Source organism: Anomaloglossus baeobatrachus, chromosome 2 (genome assembly GCF_048569485.1).
Source record: "Anomaloglossus baeobatrachus isolate aAnoBae1 chromosome 2, aAnoBae1.hap1, whole genome shotgun sequence".
Lineage (NCBI taxonomy): Eukaryota > Metazoa > Chordata > Amphibia > Anura > Aromobatidae > Anomaloglossus > Anomaloglossus baeobatrachus.
Window position 1 is genome coordinate 96,624,215 of NC_134354.1, and position 24,044 is coordinate 96,648,258.

At 45.6% G+C, this 24,044-nt stretch overlaps 1 protein-coding gene and 1 long non-coding RNA gene across 2 annotated transcripts in view; one reads left to right on the forward strand and one right to left on the reverse strand.

Moving 5' to 3' along the window:
* LOC142283810 (uncharacterized) overlaps positions 1 to 24,044 on the reverse strand; it is a 177,638-nt gene that overhangs the window by 110,872 nt on the left and 42,722 nt on the right. The gene's annotated exons all lie outside the window — the stretch shown is intronic.
* The window catches only part of LOC142292401 (uncharacterized), a 50,940-nt gene continuing 31,913 nt past the window's right edge, over positions 5,018 to 24,044 (forward strand). Inside the window, exons 1-5 of the mRNA XM_075337752.1 lie at positions 5,018 to 5,044; positions 5,314 to 5,406; positions 10,693 to 10,721; positions 14,243 to 14,334; positions 14,420 to 14,506. Coding sequence (XP_075193867.1) covers positions 5,018 to 5,044; positions 5,314 to 5,406; positions 10,693 to 10,721; positions 14,243 to 14,334; positions 14,420 to 14,506 — 328 coding nt within the window. The remainder of the gene's footprint in view (positions 5,045 to 5,313; positions 5,407 to 10,692; positions 10,722 to 14,242; positions 14,335 to 14,419; positions 14,507 to 24,044) is intronic.

The following is a 24,044-nucleotide window of genomic DNA, read 5'->3' on the forward strand; positions in this document are numbered from 1 at the left end:
AATCTGATCAGGAAACGGCGAAACGATAAAAGAAATCTAAATGCCAGAATTACTTTTTTTTTGACAACGCAACGGTGCAATAAAATGCAATAAAAGGCCATCAAAACAATGAACCTACTCCAAAATGTCAGCTTAAGGCGCAGAAATTAGCCCTCATGCAAGATCCCGAAAATTAAAAACATTATGGTCTCGGAAAGTGGCAGCAAAAGCAAAAACATTTTCACAAATTTCAGAATTTTTTTTCACCATTTAAATAAAAAAGCTATACGTTTGTTACCTTTGTACTCGTACTGATCTGGGAAACCACAATGCCAGGTGAGTTTTACAATCTATTGGACATGATAAATATAAAAACCAAAAATCCATTCTGGAATTTTACTTTTTTTGCAATTTCACCACTCTTGGAATTTTTTTCACATTTTCCAGTACAAAATGGGGCAGTATAAATGGTGTAATTCAAAAGTACAACTTGTCCCACAAAAAACAAGCCCTAATATGGAAATATTTACAGAAAAATAAAGAGTTATAGCTCTTGGAAGAAGGGGAGGAAAAAATGAAAACGGAAAATGCTAGTCTTAATGAATAGGTTCTCTTTGCACAAACACTGCCAAAATTATGATATATTTTGTATTGATACACACAAGTAAGCAGCGATGTAACACTACTATGATAGCAAGTGGCTCTACATAAAAAAAATACAGGGGTCTTCTAGGTCTACACATGGTTAAAAAAGCCAACAACTCATAGAAAGTAAAAACACACAAAAACAATACGCTTTTCATCCTTTAATTTTGCCTCCGATCCCCTAGGCTGCATCACTTCTATACAAAAATTCTGAAAATCAACATTTTCATAATTAATACAGTTCTACATGACTTAATTACTTATTATATATGTGTAACGTAGGCAACAGGAAGAACGGCTCAATCAAATTCTGGCAGAAACCAGAAGAAAATATAAAGAAGATAAAGCAGCCCTCGAAAATCAGCTTAAGCAGGTCTGATTGCAATTGTTAGCAACTGTAATTTTGTTTTTTATTGTATCTTTTTAAAGCTATATTCAATTTGTATTATAAATTTTACTTTATCTATAATTTAATTTGTATTAGGCTTAGGGCACACGATGAGTAAAATCAGATGATTGTAATGTGATAAAAAAAAAAAATCACATTCCACTCGGACCAATGTTATTCTATCAGGCAGTTCCCATCTGCGATTTTGTTTTTCTTAGGTGAAATCGCACACAGAAAGCAATCGCAGCATGCTGTGGGTGTATGTGAGAGCCGTATTCACTCGCACCCATACAAGTCTATGGGCTGCTTCTCACTTGCGAGTTTCTCGCAGTAGAGCAATGCGAGAAAAACTCGCATTGGAATCGGACACATGTTAGTCAATGATTCAGCTCGCATTTGCGATTTTTTTCTCAGTCCAAATCGGACTGAGAAAAAAATCGCAGCATGCTGCTTGTTTGCGAGTTTCTACTGCGAGTCTCTCCAATGCAAGTCTATGGGAGCGTGTAAATAATCGGATGTTACGGGACGGCACTCACACCATCCTAGTGACATCCGATTTTCTAAATACATTTCTCGCATGTTTCCTAAAACACTGGAAACGAGTGATGTCTCACAATGTCTGTCAATCACTATTCTCTGTCAGTCGGTCTCTCCCTCTCAGTCTCTATTCTCTCTCTGTCGGTCCGTCATTATCTCTGTCCCTCTCTCACAGTCTGTCAGTCATTTTCCCCTCCTCTCTCATACTCACCGTTCCCGATCTCCGGCGCGGCGCTGCACGGCATTCACACTGCTGCGGCGGCTTTTACTATTTTGAAAAAGCCGGCCGCTCATTAAACAATCTCGTATTCCCTGCTTTCCCCGCCCACAGGCGCCTATGATTGGTTGCAGTGAGACACGCCCCCACGCTGAGTGACAGGTGTCTCACTGCACCCAATCACAGCAGCCGGTGGGCGGGTCTATACTGTGCAGTGAAATAAATAATTAAATAATTTTAAAAAACGGCGTGCGGTCCCTCCCAATTTTAATACCAGCCAGATAAAGCCATACGGCTGAAGGCTGGTATTCTCAGGATGGGGAGCTCCACGTTATGGGGAGCCCCCCAGCCTAACAATATCAGTCAGCAGCCGACCCAGAATTGCCGCATACATTAGATGCGACAGTTCTGGGACTGTACCCGGCTTTTCCCGATTTACCCGCGGCCACCGCTGGATCCAGTGACAGCGGGTAACCTCTGTGACAGCTCAGCTGATCGCGCTACTCACCTCAGTTGCTGCATGGAGCTGACAGGAGCGGCGGTTTCTGCTGCAGCTCCGGTCAACTCCATGCAGCAGAGCTGGAAGCGACGCTGGACCATCCTGAATTACACCGGACATGGAGGGCTTTTTGGGGCTTATTAAATTGGTGATGAGGGAATTTGTTAATGGTTTTTATTTCTAATAAATTATTTTTTCAGGTGTGTGTGTTTATTTACTGTAATTTACAGATTAATCATGGAAGGTATCTCGGGGAGACGCCTGACATGATTAATCTAGGATTTAGTGGCAGCTATGGGCTGCCATTAACTCCTTATTACCCCGATTTGCCAACGCACCAGGGTAAATCGGGAAGAACCGGGTACAGTCCCAGAACTGTCGCATCTAATGTATGCGGCAATTCTGAGCGGCTGCTGACTGATATTGTTAGGCTGGGGGGCTCCCCATAACGTGGAGCTCCCCATCCTGAGAATACCAGGCTTCAGCCGTATGGCTTTATCTGGCTGGTATTAAAATTGGGGGGGACCGCACGCCGTTTTTTTAAATTATTTAATTATTTATTTCACTGCACAGTATAGACCCGCCCACCGGCTGCTGTGATTGGGTGCAGTGAGACACCTGTCACTCAGCGTGGGGGTGTGTCTCACTGCAACCAATCATAGGCGCCTGTGGGCGGGGAAAGCAGGGAATACGAGATTGTTTAATGAGCGGCCAGCTTTCTCAAAATAGTAAAAGCCGCCGCAGCAGTGTGAACGCCGTGCAGCGCCACGCCGGAGATCGGGGATCGGTGAGTATGAGAGAGGACTGCTAACTTCAGTCACTCGGGGTCTTAGCGGTCACCGGTGAGCCCTTCACGGGTGACCGCTAATCAGGACGCGGCACAGACAGAGCCGCAATATGACAATGAAGTCGGGTGAAGTTCACCCGAGTTCATTCTGATTGTGCGGCTCTGTCTCTGCAGCGGAGGGGCGGAGATGAGCGGGACGTAACATCCCGCCCACCTCCTTCCTTCTGCATAGCAGCTGGGAGGCAAGTAAGGGGAGCTTCCTCGTTCCTGCGGCGTCACATGCAGCGATGTGTGCTGCCGCAGGAACGAGGAACAACTTCGTTACTGCTGCAGTAACGATTTTTAAGAATGGACCCCAATGTCGCCGATTAGCGATTTTGCACGTTTTTGCAACGATGCAAAATCGCTTATCGGTGTCACACGCAACGGCATCGCTAATGCGGCCGGATGTGCGTCACAAATTCCGTGACCCCAACGACTCCACATTAGCGATGTCGCAGCGTGTAAAGCCCCCTTTAGTGTGAAAATTGCAAGAAAACTATTTAGAAAAAACATTGCCAAAATATATGCAACACATAAACCTGATTTATACAATGGTCTATATTCTGATGATGGCTTCCCTTTAGGGGCTGATACACCAACACGTCTTCTATATACTCCCATATCATGACTCTATTAGTAATGTTTTGAGTGAAGAATATCTTCATAATGCAACATGACAATTTTCCCAGAATCCATGACAAAAAGATCTGTGTGCCTCTAACTAAAGTCGAAGGCAACTAGAGGTATGACCCCAAAAAATTCTTTGGATAGAGTATTACCATACTGATCTTTAACAATGATCCCTACCTGTGGATACCTGACAATGGTGGCAGCTAATGTGTGTTTAAAGGGAACCTGTCACCAGGCTTTTTCCTTATAACCTGCGGTCCCCACTGGTAAGCCCTTATATACAGCATTCTAGAATACTGTATATAAGAGTTGAGACCACTCTGTATAATGTAAAAAAAATCTTTATAATACTTACCTGAGGGGGCGGTCCAGTCCAATGGGTGTCGCTGATCTTAGGGGTACTTTGCACGCTGCGACATCGCTACTGCAATATCGTCGGGGTCAAATCGAAAGTGACGCACATCCGGCGCCAGTAACAACGTCGCAACATGTAAAGCCTAGATGCGCCGATAAACGATCGCAAAAGCGTCGTAAATCAGTGATCTGTGTAGTGTCGGTCATTTTCATAATGTGGCACCAATAGGAGATACGATGTTGTTCCTCGTTCCTACGGCAGCACACATCGCTGTGTATGAAGCCGCAGGAGCGAGGAACATCTCCTTACCTGCCTCCACCGGCTATGCGGAAGGAAGGAGGTGGGCGGGATGTTTACGTCCCGCTCATCTCCGCCCCTCCGCTTCTATTGGCCGCCTGCCATGTGACGTCGCTGTGACGCCGCGCGACCCGCCCCCTTAGGAAGGAGGCGGGTCGCCTGCCAGAGCGACGTCGCAGGGAAGGTAAGTGCGTGTGAAGCTGCCGTAGCGATAATGTTTGCTACGGCAGCTATCACAAGATATCGCATGTGCGACGGGGGCGGGTACTATCGCGCTCGGCATCGCAAGCATCGGCTAGCGATGTCGCAGTGTGCAAAGTGCCCCTTAGTCCTGGCACCTCCTCCATCTTGTGAGATTGCCATCCTCCTGCGCAGCCCGTGTGCATGACACGTCCTTATTCATGCAGAGGCCTCCATAGTGCTACAGTGCATGCACACTTTGATTCGCCCAGCTAAGGACAGCTAGAAGTACTGTAGTGCGCATGCACAGGTGGTCACGCCTCCGTATTACAGCACTTTGCTCTGCCCTCAGCAGTGCAGATCAAAGCTTGCATGCGCAGGAGTACAATAGAGGCTTCTGTGTGAATGACGCAGGATGCATTATGCACACGGGCTGTGCAGGAGGATGGCGATAGTACAAGATGGAGGAGGCGCTGGGACCAAGAGTGGTGACACCCATCGTTATGGACTGCCCCTTAGGTGAGTATAATTAAGGTGTTTTTGACGTTCTACAGAGCGGCCTGGGCTCTTATATACAGTATTCTTGAATGATGTATATAGGAGCTCAGTGGTGGTGGCCGCAGCTCATAAGGGAAAAACCTGGTCACAGGTTCCCTTTAATTGGTAAAAAGTCTGACTCTTCTATGCTGTATCGCATCATAAATGAAGAACATGAATTGATAATTTTTTACTTTATGATGGTTTTGTTTTAAACCAGGAACAACAGCACAGCTACGAATTGGAGAAAAGGGCGACAGAGCAAATAAATGAGTTACAAGGACAGATCAGGAGGCTGCTGAAGCAAAGAAAGGTAAAGATCGATATTTATCTCATTATCTAATTTCTACTTCTCTAAACTCAATGAAAGAGTTAGAAGAAAAAGATTTTTCTTCTTTATTTTTCTTCAAATTTTGTGCTATCACCAAGATATAGGCAATGAGCCATCTCTAAACTGCAACCTCAGTAAAGGCTACTTTACACACTGCGATATCGGTCCCGATATCGCTAGTGTGGGTACCCGCCCCCATCTGTTGCGCAACACGGGCAAATCGCTGCCCGTGTCGCACAACAGCCGTCACACATACATACCTGTCCGGCGACGTCGCTGTGACGGGCGAACCGCCTCCTTTCTAAGGGGGCGGTCCGTGCGGCGTCACAGCGACGACACTGAATCGCCGCCCAATAGCAGCGGAGGGGCGGAGCTGAGCGGGACGTAACATCCCGCCCACCTCCTTCCTTCCTCATAGCGGCCGGGAGGCAGGTAAGGGGAGCTTCCTCGTTCCTGCGGCATCACACGCAGCAATGTGTGCTGCCGCAGGAACGAGGAACAACCTCGTTACTGATGCAGTAACGAGATTTGAGAATGGACCCCCATGTCGCCGATTAGCGATTTTGCACGTTTTTGCAACGATGCAAAATCGCTTATCGGTGTCACACGCAACGGCATCGCTAATGCGGCCGGATGTGCGTCACGAATTCCGTGACCCCAACGACTCCGCATTAGCGATGTCGCAGCATGTAAAGCGCGCTTTAGGCTACTACCCAATCTATTCAGTGGAAAATGCCATATTATACTATTCTACCAATATCCCAATATAACCGAAGGTGCCCAGTATAAATTTAAGATAAATGGCCACTATCAAGTAATGAGGCACAGTCCTGTCTATTGTATATATTTTTGTTAAAACACTATGGTCCCAATTCATAATAGCGATTATGCCAAAAGTTGGGTAAATAATTTTGTAAAGTCACAAAACAATGGTGCAACAAGTAGTTGTGAAAAAAAATTGCTGTTTTTGGTGTTTTTACAGGGGCATAACGCCACAACTCATCTAATTCATGATGAGGGTGGTATACCTTATCCCTGCTATTTGCTATTTACTGAAATTTAAAAATAAAAAGTTAAAAGTTGTTTGGTTTTTTTAATTACATTTTTATTTTAATGTAGCAGAATTACTACTCTAATACATCCCAAACCATAGGAGGGATTCAGACTCGGACCACAAAACACAGATGTGTGACTCTGGCCTAAAGGCCGCTTTACACGCTGCGATATCGTGACCGATATCACTAGCATGGGTACCCGCCCCCATCGGTTGTGCAACATGGGCAAATCGCTGCCCGTGGCGCACAACATCGCCCAGACCCGTCACACTACTTACCTGCCCTGCGACGTCGCTGTGACCACTGAAACGCCTCCTTTCTAAGGGGGCGGTTCGTTCAGCGTCACAGCGACGTCACAGCTGAGTCACTGAACCGCCGCCCAATAGAAGCGGAGGGGCGGAGATGAGCGGGACAAACATCCTGCCCACCTCCTTCCTTCCACATTGCAGGCGGGAGGCAGGTAAGGAGAGGTTCCTCGTCCCTGCGGTGTCACACGGAGCGATGTGTGCTGCCGCAGGAACGAGGAGCAACTTTGTTACTGCTTCAGCAACGATATTAGAGAATGGACCCCCATGTCACCAATGAGTGATTTTGCACATTTTTGCAACGATGCAAAATCACTCAAAGGTGTCACACGCAACGGCATCGCTAAAGCTACCGGATGTGCTTCACAAATTCCGTGACCCCAACGAGATCGCTTGAGCGATGTCGCAGCGTGTAAAGCGGCCTTTAGTTTAGGCTTAAGCCTAAGCCAAATTCTAGCTCTAAGCCTAACCCTACTTAAGATTAGAACAAATGTAAAAATATAAAAGCAGTTTTTAGTAATGAACGAAGACAGTATTTAATCCTGCGTTCTGCATGACATTTCCAGGAGGGATTTTCCGGTCGTTGATTCCTATATTATTCCCAATTACCCTTACCCGGTATCAATAATATCACGGACACTGCTTGCGACTTGGTAAAAAATGGCCACAGCAGCCCTGACCCATATATAAGGCATTGATCACCAACGGAGCAATACCTCCTCCCTGCAGACAACCTTGTACCTGCAAGTCACCAGTAACCGGAGCCACTGTACCTTCCCCATCGGCTCTCCATCCAAACACCAGTAACAATTAGAGCTCCTCTGGACCAGACCTACCCCTGCTGCTGTGACAAAGGACATAATCCCCATTACTTATGCTGACCATACACATATACATCATACACATCATATACATATACATATATTCCCACATTACCCCCATCTTATTCACTCACTTACAAGAATCCCAAATGACAATATACATCACAATCCACAAAGAAATATTTTTTATTATTATTTTATACACGACACTTTCTCCAATCCTTTCTGTTCTCATTTTTTTTTTTTTTTGTAACGGCTCTTAAAATTGAATAATTATACATCCATATAAACACCAATAATAACAATACACAGTAGAAGGGAGGGTGGGTGGGAAGCTGTCATCCAGGAAGTGCAAGAGGAGGTAATTGACTCCCACCTCCTATTATATACACCATGAAGCTCCCTCCTTTCCTACCACCACACTCCACCCCCTAACCAATCACCTTCTTTTCCTCATTCCTAAACGAACCAACACTGTTTAACCCCATCAACTCCCTACCCTCCGGGCTGTCATGTCGCCCCTACACCCTATGGGTTCCATGGCTTTCTCTGCACTTGATTGAATACTGCTGTCACTCATTAGCAGCTCATCTTCTGTCATTTCAGTCACTGCTTATGGAGAGTATAGCAGTCGAGGAGAATTTGACATCGGCTTTTGCGCTTTACATACTTAGTGACCAAAATTACAAAGCTGGCTTCATTAAAGTGACCTTTGTCATTTAGGTCACTGTCTATGTAAAGCGCATCAGCCGATGACAAACTCATCTTGCCCTTTGCACTCTGCAGAAGCAGGTTGAGGCACTCACGGTACTGCTCCCAAAAGAATCAGCGTTTGCAAGTACCAATCCTTTCACAATGGGGAAAGCATGGGGCAGGGTTGAAGTTTTGAGCCCCCATAGATTTTGACACCCTGGGCAACTGGTTCCCCCCCACCCTCCCTGCGCCACTGGGAAACCTAAAAATTTGTAAGAAGGGTGTCTCATACTAAACAGATTTTCACCAATTCAATAAGTACATGTTTTGCTATTCAAATGCCCCTCTTGCCTTGCAACCATTGATTGGCTGTGGTGGTAATGTGCAGTCCCTGCCATTTATGGAGCAAGAAGACCATCACAGGCCTCAGGCAGCACTATGGGAAAATAGCAAGGGATCTGTAGGTGAGTACAAATTTGTTTGTTTTTTTATTCCATGTTGAACGCAGTTTTAAAGAAAAAAGGAGGGCAAACAACTTTTAAGTGACCCTCCAGCCCAAATAGAGAATTTACCTGTATATAAGTCAGCTAGTGCCCTACTTTTAATCACTACTGATGCCTTTTACCAGTGCTGTGGCCATTTTCTTTGAGCTCAAAATGGCCATTGCTGTCACACAGGGTTGCAGTGAAAAGTCTGAACCATGCCTCCATGTTCTATCACTGCCAGAGAATGAACCAGCGCTGATGATAGTAATGCATTCCTCTCTAATGTCGATGACAATAGAGGGTAGGCATGGGAAATATAGAGTGCCGTGGTTCAGACTGCAGCAGACATTTCGAACCTAGTGAAAACGGTGCCCAAGCATTTGGGAAATGCAGCAGAAGGGATTAAATTCAAGATATCATCTATTGTTTGCATGCTTTAGTTATCTTCAGGCAAATTTAGTATCTGTGTGTCACGCGGTGTTCAGCTCCACACTCGCGGGGTGCCACAATGACGTCAGACTCTGTTCACATTGTAGAGTCTGAGAGGCAACCTGATGTCTCCAAGTTGCTCTGCCAGAGCCAGGCGTTGGCTGATTCATTTCCATTTCTCCCCAGTCCTGGAGGAGTTAATTCCTGAGGATTGGTGTGCAGCTCCTGGGAGCTCAGGTTGCTGACTACCACCCACAGCCATTTTCTTCCTATTTAAGAGATGGGAGTCTGTTTTTCTGAGCCGATAGTAGCTTCAGCGTAGCTCCAGTGATTCTGGTCTTTTGTTGTGATCCAGTCCTTGGTGAGATGTAGTTTGCTATTTTGAGTGGTGTGGAAGTTCCCTGGTTGTGTGTTTACTTCGTTACTTTTTTGTTTATTCCCTCTGTACACGTATAATCTCTCCTTCGTGTTTGAGTGCCTGTGAACGAGTTTTGGTTCTACCTTGTCCTTATTATTTTCTTAGGCCGGGGCTACATGAAGACTACTGCAATCCTCACATGACACTCGGCTCACGCTGGCAGCACAGCGGGAGCCAAGTGTCATGCGAGTGTCATTGCGACAGAGGTCCGATCATGCGATCAGACCACAGCTGTGGGGGGCGGGCCAGCATTGAGGAGGAGCAGGCCAGCGCTGAGGAGGGAAGGGCCGGCGCTGAGGAGGGGAGGGATTTACCTCCCTCTCTCCTCTGTTGCCGGCTATTGCCATTCTCGCTCTGCACTCGCATTACACCGGTGTAATGCAAGTGCAGTGCGATTTTTCTCTAGCCCCATAGATTTCAATGGGTGGGAGAGAAACAAGGACCGCATTCCACCTGCAGCATGCTGCGACTGTTTTCTCAGTCCGATTAGGGCTGAGAAAATAATCGCTCATGGGTGCTGGCACATAGGTTAATATTGGTCCGAGGGGAATGCGATGTTTTATCGCATTCCACTGGCTCCGATTTTCATGCTGTGTGTCTTAGGCCTAACTGTGTTTTCCAGCCCACCCCAAGGGTGGGGGAGAGGGGGAGTAAGATCAGGTCTCAGACAGGAGTCAGGGTCATGTTGGGTGCTCAAACCTCGCTATCAAGTGTACCTCTGAGATAAAGGACAGTGCAGCGTCTCTAGTCTGAGGGTCAGTCTAGGAGCCCTGATGCAGTTATTTCATACACTATAATACTATACTGCGCTGGACCTTTGCTTTAAAGTAAAGCCTCATCTTCGTAGCTAAATTGAAGAATATGACGTTATATTAAGAACAGATTTCTTTACTTAAGGGAACAAATATAACACATTTTATATTCACTGCAGAGCTGTCGAAAGAATTCAGAATGGTGTTAATTAATGATGGAATTGCTTTAATTGAGTTTTAACAAAAAGTTTGGACTTTTTCTGTAAAGTTATATGAGGTAAAGTAATGAAAACATTTTTTTGTATTTTAGACGTCGCTTGGTGGCAATTCAGTGGAGAGGTAATGATAAATGCAGCCTGTCATTTCAAACCCGGTCTCTAATTTGTTTTCCTGAGTATAGTTTATCACAGCCCAGTAAGCGGCAATGAAAAGGAGAAGCAGAGTGTATATAACGTATCTGCTGTATAAATGTACAGTATAAAGAGATAAGGAGAAAAGCATTTTCTATTCAATAGTAAAACATACCTAAAATATAAAATAATACCTAATTTTCATACTTTTCCATTATTCCTGTTTCCATATTTAAAAGAGTTGTCCATATTACCGCCAGGAGACGTAACAGAGGAACGGTGCTGATCCAGGAGTTAAAGGGGCTTTCCCCACTAACAATGTTAGTTTTAAAGTTCATTTTAATCAACTGATCTTGGAATATTATCATCACCATAATCGGATGTGTTTAAAAAAAATGTTCCTGTGCTGAGATAATCTTATATATGTATCCCTGCTATGTACTGTGTAATGGCTGTGTCTGACTGTACAGGGACATGGTCTGATCATACCACATCTCCTGAACAGGGAAGTAAAAAAGTATACAAAAGCATTACAGCACGGGATCACATCTGATTCTTTCTGTGAGGTAAAACATTTCCCTGTCTGTTTTTTAAAAAATGTTTTACCTCAAATAAATAATCATTTGCAATCCCGTGATGTAATTGTAATGTCTGTATACTTTTTAGTTCCTCCCCTCCCCAGGAGATGTGGTATGATCAGACCATGTCCCTATATGGTCAGACACGGCCATTACACAGTACATAGCAGGGACATATTGTACAGTGCCTACAAGTAGTATTCAACCCCCTGAAGATTTAGCAGGTTTACACATTTGGAATTAACTTGGCATTGTGACATTTGGACTGTAGATCAGCCTGGAAGTGTGAAATGCACTGCAGCAAAAAGGAATGTTATTTCTTTTCTTTTCTTTTTTTTTTTTTTTTAAATTGTGAAGAGTTTATTCAGATGGTCATTTATTATTCAACCCCTCAAACCACCAGAATTCTGTTTGATTCCCCTAAAGTATTAAGAAGTATTTCAGGCACAAAGAACAATGAGCTTCACATGTTTGGATTAATTATCTCTTTTTCCAGCCTTTTCTAACTAATTAAGACCCTCCCCAAACTTGTGAACAGCACTCATACTTGGTCAACATGGGAAAGACAAAGGAGCATTCCAAGGCCATCAGAGACAAGATCGTGGAGGGTCACAAGGCTGGCAAGGGGTACAAAACCCTTTCCAAGGAGTTGGGCCTACCTGTCTCCACTGTTGGGAGCATCATCCGGAAGTGGAAGGCTTATGGAACTACTGTTAGCCTTCCACGGCCTGGACAGCCTTTGAAAGTTTCCACCCGTGCCGAGGCCAGGCTTGTCCGAAGAGTCAAGGCTAATCCAAGGACAACAAGGAAGGAGCTCCGGGAAGATCTCATGGCAGTGGGGACATTGGTTTCAGTCAATACCATAAGTAATGTACTCCACCGCAATGGTCTCCGTTCCAGACGAGCCCGTAAGGTACCTTTACTTTCAAAGTGTCATGTCAAGGCTCGTCTACAGTTTGCTCATGATCACTTGGAGGACTCTGAGACAGACTGGCTCAAGGTTCTCTGGTCTGATGAGACCAAGATCGAGATCTTTGGTGCCAACCACACACGTGACGTTTGGAGACTGGATGGCACTGCATACGACCCCAAGAATACCATCCCTACAGTCAAGCATGGTGGTGGCAGCATCATGCTGTGGGGCTGTTTCTCAGCCAAGGGGCCTGGCCATCTGGTCCGCATCCATGGGAAGATGGATAGCACGGCCTACCTGGAGATTTTGGCCAAGAACCTCCGCTCCTCCATCAAGGATCTTAAGATGGGTCGTCATTTCATCTTCCAACAAGACAATGACCCAAAGCACACAGCCAAGAAAACCAAGGCCTGGTTCAAGAGGGAAAAAATCAAGGTGTTGCAGTGGCCTAGTCAGTCTCCTAACCTTAACCCAATTGAAAACTTGTGGATGGAGCTCAAGATTAAAGTCCACATGAGACACCCAAAGAACCTAGATAACTTGGAGAAGATCTGCATGGAGGAGTGGGCCAAGATAACTCCAGAGACCTGTGCCGGCCTGATCAGGTCTTATAAAAGACGATTATTAGCTGTAATTGCAAAGAAGGGTTATTCCACAAAATATTAAACCTAGGGGTTGAATAATAATTGACCCACACTTTTATGTTGAAAATGTATTAAAATTTAACTGAGCAACATAACTTGTTGGTTTGTAAGATTTATGCATCTGTTAATAAATCCTGAGTTTGAAGTTTGCAGGCTCTAACTTATTTGCATCTTATCAAACCTGCTAAATCTGCAGGGGGTTGAATACTACTTGTAGGCACTGTATATATTAGATTATCTCAGCACGGGAACATATTTTTTTCACACATCCAATGGTGGAACTTATTATTATTATTATTATTATTATTACAATATATATTGATTAACCCCTTCACGACCTTGGACTTACGAGGAGAAAAGAAAATGCCCTCCTCTCCTCATTATTCTCCTTGGATACTAAATAGAGAAACAGCAGAGCTGAGCTATGTAGCATTACAAACACTTCCGGATCTCATCTCACAGGGCTATCAGCTGTCATCCTCCGCCGTTGATGACTGTTGCGAGATGAGAACTGGAAGGATTTGTAATGATAGTGGTGTGGGCAGGGTTATACAGAGCTCAGCATTCAGGGAACTGAGAGATCTGAAGCAGATAAAACTGGGAGTTTATCAAAACTGCAGCATGCAGCCTGGTAAGTGACAGATTGCTGGAAACAGGGTTGATGCCCTATATTAACCTGCTCTCAGATAGGGTAGACATATTCCCTTTAAAACTCTGTACGCCAGCTGGAATTTATATTTATGAACCTAAAACGTATTGATAAGATTGTGAGAGTTCACCTGAGTTTACTTTGCTTCTATGTTCCTTACTCTGAATAATCAGTTGGAAAATTAAAGCAAATAATTTTCTCGGTGACAGTGCAAGTGAATTTTAAAGAACAGCCCATAAAATTTTGCTTAATCATCTCCTCCTGGTGGCAGAAACATGAAAGTGCAGCAACATGTATCTGAAGCCATCATTAAAGGGAATCTGTCACCAGGTTTTTGCTCCCCCATCTGAGAGCAGCATAATATAGAGACAGAGACCCTGATTCCAGTGATGTATCACTTACTGAGCTGTTTGCTGACATTTTGATAAAATCAATGTTTTCTCAGCTGCAGGTCTAGCAGTTATACAGAGCTCATGAATATGCTGGACTACCTGCAGCACGCCAAGTAGTCCTCTAATGATAATCTTTTACTGATTAAACAGTGATTTTATCCAAACTACATCAAGAAGCCCAGTAAGTGACACATGGCTGGAATCAGGGTGTCTATACCTATGTGATGCTGCTCTCAGATTAGGTGTTAAAAACCTGGTGACAGATTCCCTTTAAACTTATACAGACTATTGTATTATGAACAAATAACATAAAACTTATTTTTTAATGTTGCAGTCTTACGGCTCCACCTCCCTCCATTAATTCACCGACCCCCACACAGATCAGTGCAAATAACAGCAGCCCACCAACCCCTGAAAGGCAACCTGGTCAGTAATTGTTACCCTTATTAAATACATTAAATGCCTGTGAAGACTTTCATCATACATTTCCTTGTTTTTCTTGCATCTCCAGATAACTTTGTTAAAGAAGTAAATGGAAAGACGACCAATACTGTTATACTCGACCTGTTACAGAAGATGATGAATTCTGCAGATACACGTAGGATTTAATGTTATTATAATGACAAGAAAGTTGTGGAATCTATTAATATGACATAACACACACCGCATTATTCTGACTATAAAAGGCCTGTTACACTCATCCATGCATTAAACACACGTGTGTGATGCTCCGTGAGGAAGGGATACAGGGCCATTCATGTCTCCGTGTGTGCTAACTGAAAAAAAATCACTTTTTGAATATATTCTAATTTATTGAGAAGGATTTATAGATCTCAATAAAAAAATAATTGCGGCTGGCAGCTCGGAGCAAAACTACACAAGATACAAATAAAAAGTTGGCAACAGTGCCACCCTGTGGAGATGTGACATATGACAGAAACACTGTTCTAAGTCTGTCCCTTCCATGTTGTTTACGATACGATAGAATACAATACACTTTATTGATCCCGTGGGAAATTATGGTATCACAGCAGCACAACTTAAATAATAACATGAATTACTAATTGACAAGACAGTAGAGTTGACAGAAGAACATTATACATTCGATTAGGTCATACACAGCGGGTAAACTGAAAAGTAGAAGAAATAAAGAAGTAAACATTCACCTTGATGATTTAACACTAATGTTATTGTTGTACATTCCCATAGCAGTTGGCACAAATGATTTCCTATATTTTTCCTTCTTACACCTCAGCAGGATTAGCCGGTTACTGAAGGTCTCTTCTGTCTCATGAATAGCTCATATAATGGATGTGCATTATTATTCATAATCGCCATACACTTTTTCAGAGTTCTTCTCTCCACTACTTCCTCAAGGGTCCAGATTGCAGCCAACAGCGGAGCTTGCCTTATTAGCATCCGAGACCCGCACACTACTACTCCAGCATATGAGTGCAAAAAAGATGGCACTTGCCACTACAGACTGGTAGAACATTTCTAACATTTTGCTGCACACATTAACCCCATAGCGACGGCCTAACGTCTCAAGACGTCGGAAAAACAGGGTACTTATTCTGTTCCGACGTCTTGAGACGTCAGGCCGGAAAAAGCTTGTAGCGCCCCCCAGTGACGAAAAATCTCGGGGGTTTCAGCTACCGGAGGTAGCTGAGACCCCCAAGATTATGAATCGGGGTGTTTTTTTTGGACCCCGTTAATGCGATCGCCGGTATACACCGTATACCGGCGACAACATTAAAAAAAAATAAATGGCCGGTAAAATTGATTTATTTCTCATCTGACGTGATCAAACATGTCAGATGAGAAATAAATATGAGCCCTTAGTGCCCCCAAAGCCCCCGGTACCGGAGAGTCCCCCCACCACCCCTACCCCCCCTCCGGAAAATCCAAGATGGCGCCGACGCGCGCTGAAAACTCCCGCCGCCGCCGGCTCTGCATTCATTTCCCTCCGATCTGAAATGATCAAACATTTCAGATCGGAGGGAAATGTCCTCCCCCTGACCCCTCCTCCGGTCCACCAGAGATCTCTGGTCCCCGGAGCCCCCTCCGGTCTCCAGAGCCGCCTCCCCCCTCCCCCCTCCGGAGCGTGGAAGATGGCGGCCGCATTCATCCTGCACTTTCTGCCGCATGTGACACGTCACATGCGGCAGAAAGTTGTCCCCAGGTCCCGCCGTCGCCGTCGCCCCCCCCCCCAGCCCCCGGTTTTACGTTACCTGGCTGCTGGTGCTCCTGCTCCGGCCCCGCAATCACAGCACGCCGCCTCCTTCTTGAAAGCTGACGGCGCATGCGCAGACAGCGGCTGTCAGCTGGATCCCTGCAAGCAGGGATCCTGCTGACGTCGCTACTGCACAGGCTACTCCACTGTGGACCGGGGGAGGGTGAGTGCGGTAATCTGCAGTCACACTCCTCACATGGAGAGACTGCTGTTCTAGAAAATGGGGGGTACGTTCTGTGAGCGTGCCCCTCATATTCTAGAATGAGGTTACTGCAGGTCACTCTGCCCTAGGTTGGACCGGGGCAGTGTGAGTGCAGTATTCTCAGATTACTGCACCCACACTGCTCATGGAGAGCTTGCTCTTCCAGAAAATGGGGGATACGTTCCCTGAACGTGCCCCCCATATTCTAGAAGATCCAGAGTCGGCGTGGGACCTCCAAAATGGATTACAGCGACCGAAATTTATTTATTTTCAATAAATTGGTAAAAGAGGAATGTTTCGGGGAGTTTTTTTTTCAAATAAATTTTTTTTTTGTCTTTATTTTTTTCTATTACTTGACTGGGTTAGTAATGTCGGGTATTTGTTCAGATGCCGTGACATCACTAACCCCAGGGCTTGATGCCAGGTGACTAGAGTTGAGCGCGGTTCGTGGTTCGTGGTTCTCCAGTTCGCGGCTCGAGTGATTTTGGGGCATGTTCTAGATCGAACTAGAACTCGAGCTTTTTGCAAAAGCTCGGTAGTTCTAGAAACGTTCGAGAACGGTTCTAGCAGCCAAAAAACAGCTAAATCATAGCTTGGTTTCTGCTGTAATAGTGTAAGTCACTCTGTGAATCAAACTATTATCACATTTCAGTGTATAGTGTGCGTGAACAGCGCCTTCAGATCACTGCTGTTTCTATAATGGCGATCGCCATTTTTTTTTTTTTTTTTTCTTGTCTTCCTTCCCTAAGCGCGCGCGTCTTGTGGGGCGGGCCAGCATGTCAGCCAATCCCAGACACACACACAGCTAAGTGGACTTTGAGCCAGAGAAGCAACGGCATGTGTGATAGGATCTGCATGTCACATGTCCCTGCATTATAAAACCGGACATTTTCTTCACGGACGCCATTATCTGCCTTCTGCGTCTTTGGTGTCAGACATCACTGTCGCAGCTCCGTCTTCCTGAGTCCTATAGCCGATACAGCTGTATGCGCTGCATACACAGCGTTAGACAGCTTAGGGAGAGCACTTTATAGCAGTCCTTTTAAGGGCTCCAACCGGCAGGGTCAGAGAGCCATAGGTGACAGGTCCTGCAAACAGCAACAGCGTCTGTGTAGCCCAGGTCAGGGATTTCCTACCTGCATTTCACCATTAGGAGGGAATAGAAAGGCAGTCTTCCATTCCTCTACCCAGAGCACCACAATCCTGCCACTGTACCCTCTTGTCCTCTGCACACTCCAACTGATAACTAAGCCATTATACTAGCAAACACTCAGTGTACCTAGTGGCATCCTATACGTGGCTATTGGACTTTGCTATAGTCCCACTAGTGCAAAGACATTTGCAGAGCGCGTCTGCCTGCGTTGCACACTACAACTCATTCTAACCAAGCCATTATACTAGCAAACACTCAGTGTACCTAGTGGCATCCTATACGTGGCTATTGGACTTTGCTATAGTCCCACTAGTGCAAAGACATTTGCAGAGCGCGTCTGCCTGCGTTGCACACTACAACTCATTCTAACCAAGCCATTATACTAGCAAACACTCAGTGTACCTAGTGGCATCCTATACGTGGCTATTGGACTTTGCTATAGTCCCACTAGTGCAAAGACATTTGCAGAGCGCGTCTGCCTGCGTTGCACACTACAACTCATTCTAACCAAGCCATTATACTAGCAAACACTCAGTGTACCTAGTGGCATCCTATACGTGGCTATTGGACTTTGCTATAGTCCCACTAGTGCAAAGACATTTGCAGAGCGCGTCTGCCTGCGTTGCACACTACAACTCATTCTAACCAAGCCATTATACTAGCAAACACTCAGTGTACCTAGTGGCATCCTATACGTGGCTATTGGACTTTGCTATAGTCCCACTAGTGCAAAGACATTTGCAGAGCGCGTCTGCCTGCGTTGCACACTACAACTCATTCTAACCAAGCCATTATACTAGCAAACACTCAGTGTACCTAGTGGCATCCTATACGTGGCTATTGGACTTTGCTATAGTCCCACTAGTGCAAAGACATTTGCAGAGCGCGTCTGCCTGCGTTGCACACTACAACTCATTCTAACCAAGCCATTATACTAGCAAACACTCAGTGTACCTAGTGGCATCCTATACGTGGCTATTGGACTTTGCTATAGTCCCACTAGTGCAAAGACATTTGCAGAGCGCGTCTGCCTGCGTTGCACACTACAACTCATTCTAACCAAGCCATTATACTAGCAAACACTCAGTGTACCTAGTGGCATCCTATACGTGGCTATTGGACTTTGCTATAGTCCCACTAGTGCAAAGACATTTGCAGAGCGCGTCTGCCTGCGTTGCACACTACAACTCATTCTAACCAAGCCATTATACTAGCAAACACTCAGTGTACCTAGTGGCATCCTATACGTGGCTATTGGACTTTGCTATAGTCCCACTAGTGCAAAGACATTTGCAGAGCGCGTCTGCCTGCGTTGCACACTACAACTCATTCTAACCAAGCCATTATACTAGCAAACACTCAGTGTACCTAGTGGCATCCTATACGTGGCTATTGGACTTTGCTATAGTCCCACTAGTGCAAAGACATTTGCAGAGCGCGTCTGCCTGCGTTGCACACTACAACTCATTCTAACCAAGCCATTATACTAGCAAACACTCAGTGTACCTAGTGGCATCCTATACGTGGCTATTGGACTTTGCTATAGTCCCACTAGTGCAAAGACATTTGCAGAGCGCGTCTGCCTGCGTTGCACACTACAACTCATTCTAACCAAGCCATTATACTAGCAAACACTCAGTGTACCTAGTGGCATCCTATACGTGGCTATTGGACTTTGCTATAGTCCCACTAGTGCAAAGACATTTGCAGAGCGCGTCTGCCTGCGTTGCACACTACAACTCATTCTAACCAAGCCATTATACTAGCAAACACTCAGTGTACCTAGTGGCATCCTATACGTGGCTATTGGACTTTGCTATAGTCCCACTAGTGCAAAGACATTTGCAGAGCGCGTCTGCCTGCGTTGCACACTACAACTCATTCTAACCAAGCCATTATACTAGCAAACACTCAGTGTACCTAGTGGCATCCTATACGTGGCTATTGGACTTTGCTATAGTCCCACTAGTGCAAAGACATTTGCAGAGCGCGTCTGCCTGCGTTGCACACTACAACTCATTCTAACCAAGCCATTATACTAGCAAACACTCAGTGTACCTAGTGGCATCCTATACGTGGCTATTGGACTTTGCTATAGTCCCACTAGTGCAAAGACATTTGCAGAGCGCGTCTGCCTGCGTTGCACACTACAACTCATTCTAACCAAGCCATTATACTAGCAAACACTCAGTGTACCTAGTGGCATCCTATACGTGGCTATTGGACTTTGCTATAGTCCCACTAGTGCAAAGACATTTGCAGAGCGCGTCTGCCTGCGTTGCACACTACAACTCATTCTAACCAAGCCATTATACTAGCAAACACTCAGTGTACCTAGTGGCATCCTATACGTGGCTATTGGACTTTGCTATAGTCCCACTAGTGCAAAGACATTTGCAGAGCGCGTCTGCCTGCGTTGCACACTACAACTCATTCTAACCAAGCCATTATACTAGCAAACACTCAGTGTACCTAGTGGCATCCTATACGTGGCTATTGGACTTTGCTATAGTCCCACTAGTGCAAAGACATTTGCAGAGCGCGTCTGCCTGCGTTGCACACTACAACTCATTCTAACCAAGCCATTATACTAGCAAACACTCAGTGTACCTAGTGGCATCCTATACGTGGCTATTGGACTTTGCTATAGTCCCACTAGTGCAAAGACATTTGCAGAGCGCGTCTGCCTGCGTTGCACACTACAACTCATTCTAACCAAGCCATTATACTAGCAAACACTCAGTGTACCTAGTGGCATCCTATACGTGGCTATTGGACTTTGCTATAGTCCCACTAGTGCAAAGACATTTGCAGAGCGCGTCTGCCTGCGTTGCACACTACAACTCATTCTAACCAAGCCATTATACTAGCAAACACTCAGTGTACCTAGTGGCATCCTATACGTGGCTATTGGACTTTGCTATAGTCCCACTAGTGCAAAGACATTTGCAGAGCGCGTCTGCCTGCGTTGCACACTACAACTCATTCTAACCAAGCCATTATACTAGCAAACACTCAGTGTACCTAGTGGCATCCTATACGTGGCTATTGGACTTTGCTATAGTCCCACTAGTGCAAAGACATTTGCAGAGCGCGTCTGCCTGCGTTGCACACTACAACTCATTCTAACCAAGCCATTATACTAGCAAACACTCAGTGTACCTAGTGGCATCCTATACGTGGCTATTGGACTTTGCTATAGTCCCACTAGTGCAAAGACATTTGCAGAGCGCGTCTGCCTGCGTTGCACACTACAACTCATTCTAACCAAGCCATTATACTAGCAAACACTCAGTGTACCTAGTGGCATCCTATACGTGGCTATTGGACTTTGCTATAGTCCCACTAGTGCAAAGACATTTGCAGAGCGCGTCTGCCTGCGTTGCACACTACAACTCATTCTAACCAAGCCATTATACTAGCAAACACTCAGTGTACCTAGTGGCATCCTATACGTGGCTATTGGACTTTGCTATAGTCCCACTAGTGCAAAGACATTTGCAGAGCGCGTCTGCCTGCGTTGCACACTACAACTCATTCTAACCAAGCCATTATACTAGCAAACACTCAGTGTACCTAGTGGCATCCTATACGTGGCTATTGGACTTTGCTATAGTCCCACTAGTGCAAAGACATTTGCAGAGCGCGTCTGCCTGCGTTGCACACTACAACTCATTCTAACCAAGCCATTATACTAGCAAACACTCAGTGTACCTAGTGGCATCCTATACGTGGCTATTGGACTTTGCTATAGTCCCACTAGTGCAAAGACATTTGCAGAGCGCGTCTGCCTGCGTTGCACACTACAACTCATTCTAACCAAGCCATTATACTAGCAAACACTCAGTGTACCTAGTGGCATCCTATACGTGGCTATTGGACTTTGCTATAGTCCCACTAGTGCAAAGACATTTGCAGAGCGCGTCTGCCTGCGTTGCACACTACAACTCATTCTAACCAAGCCATTATACTAGCAAACACTCAGTGTACCTAGTGGCATCCTATACGTGGCTATTGGACTTTGCTATAGTCCCACTAGTGCAAAGACATTTGCAGAGCGCGTCTGCCTGCGTTGCACACTACAACTCATTCTAACCAAGCCATTATACTAGCAAACACTCAGTGTACCTAGTGGCATCCTATACGTGGCTATTGGACTTTGCTATAGTCCCACTAGTGCAAAGACATTTGCAGAGCGCGTCTGCCTGCGTTGCACACTACAACTCATTCTAACCAAGCCATTATACTAGCAAACACTCAGTGTACCTAGTGGCATCCTATACGTGGCTATTGGACTTTGCTATAGTCCCACTAGTGCAAAGACATTTGCAGAGCGCGTCTGCCTGCGTTGCACACTACAACTCATTCTAACCAAGCCATTATACTAGCAAACACTCAGTGTACCTAGTGGCATCCTATACGTGGCTATTGGACTTTGCTATAGTCCCACTAGTGCAAAGACATTTGCAGAGCGCGTCTGCCTGCGTTGCACACTACAACTCATTCTAACCAAGCCATTATACTAGCAAACACTCAGTGTACCTAGTGGCATCCTATACGTGGCTATTGGACTTTGCTATAGTCCCACTAGTGCAAAGACATTTGCAGAGCGCGTCTGCCTGCGTTGCACACTACAACTCATTCTAACCAAGCCATTATACTAGCAAACACTCAGTGTACCTAGTGGCATCCTATACGTGGCTATTGGACTTTGCTATAGTCCCACTAGTGCAAAGACATTTGCAGAGCGCGTCTGCCTGCGTTGCACACTACAACTCATTCTAACCAAGCCATTATACTAGCAAACACTCAGTGTACCTAGTGGCATCCTATACGTGGCTATTGGACTTTGCTATAGTCCCACTAGTGCAAAGACATTTGCAGCACGTCTGCCTGCGTTGCACACTCCAACTAATTATAACTAAGTTGCATTGTCAGGGATATTTATTCTTTATTATTCTGCTGTTAATAAAGCTAGACCACCACTGCAATCTTCACCACCTCTCAATTTTTACTACCACATTTTCAGTCCACAATCTTGTCGCAATCAACATGAGTGGCAAAATGACAGATGCTGGTGGAAAGGGGAAGAGGCGTGGTGGAAAAGGCAAAAAAGGTTTTGTCCGTGGGGAAGGTGGCAAAGCTCCATTATCATCTGCTGAAGATAGACCATCTACCAGCAAAAGTAAGATGTCTACTACTTACCGTGGACAATCCGATGTGCTCCCTTTTTTACGGACACGAACAACAGGAAGAAAGGTAGATGATGGGCAAAAAAGGAAAATGCTTGAATGGATCTCAAGTGGTCCAACAAGTGCCCTCTCAGCCACTTCAAGTACCGCATCCAAAAAACACCAGTCCTCTGAGTTGTCATCCCAATCACACTTGATTTCTCCCAGCTCTGAAGTCTCCATCAGCCCTGCACAGTATGGTGGAACTGAGATGGCTGAGTCTGCAGAGCTGTTCAGTCACACTATAGCCTGGGAATCAGAGGTCTGCTCCCAAGCTACAGTGAGTACAGAACAGGAAATGGTCTGCAGTGATGCCCAGAACCTTTGTGACTCAGATTCAGGCCGTGAGGACCAAGTTTCTGAGCATAATGTTGACCCTTTGTCACAAACTGTAACACCTGTGGTTATAGACAATGAGGAACATACTGATGAAGATGAGACGCAGATACCCGATTGGGATGACAACTTAAATATTCCGTCAGGGCAAGAAGAGGCTCGGTCTGAGGGGGAGGGGAGTGCAAACACAACAATTGATGATGACGTTCTAGATCCCACCTACTGTCAACCCCCAGTCAGGCACTCGAGGAGGTCAACAGAGGCGGTGGAGGAGGATGCAACCGACGACGAAGTTACCTTGCGCCTTCCTGGACAGAGTCGGAGCACTGGTAGCACGTCTACAACTGCATCCTCAGCCACCACTCTGCCTATGAGCATTATTCGGGGTGGATCAACAGGTCGCATGGCCTCTAAGCCTTGCCTAGCCTGGTCCTTTTTTCACATCGAAAAAGATCGCCCAACTCATGTGATATGTAACATTTGTCATGATTCTCTTAGTAGAGGTCAAAAGCTCAGCAGTTTGACAACTTCTTCCATGAATCGTCACATGAATAAATATCATAAGTCCCGGTGGGAAGCTCACCGTGCTGCAATGCGGCCTAGCGGAGCGAACCATCCACCGCCCGCCCCTTCCACTGCATCCGCGCGCTCTTCATCTTCTAGGACTGTGGGGACAGCTGCCACACCTGTTTTTCCACGCAAAACTTCCACCACTGTAACCGCAACAGGCAGTTTGCTTGTAAGGTCGTCAGTTGGTTTGGAAGGGGAAACAAGTGAGTGTGTACAGCTCTCTCAGACATCGATAGCACCAACGTTGGATGAAGGCAACATCATGTCTCCGCCTGCACTTTCCTCACAAACCTGCATTTTTCCAGGGACACCCTACTCAACACCGTCTACACACAGCAGCCAGATCTCTGTCCCTCAGATGTGGTCAAATAAAAGGCCACTTCCTCCGACCCATGACAAAGCTAAGAGGTT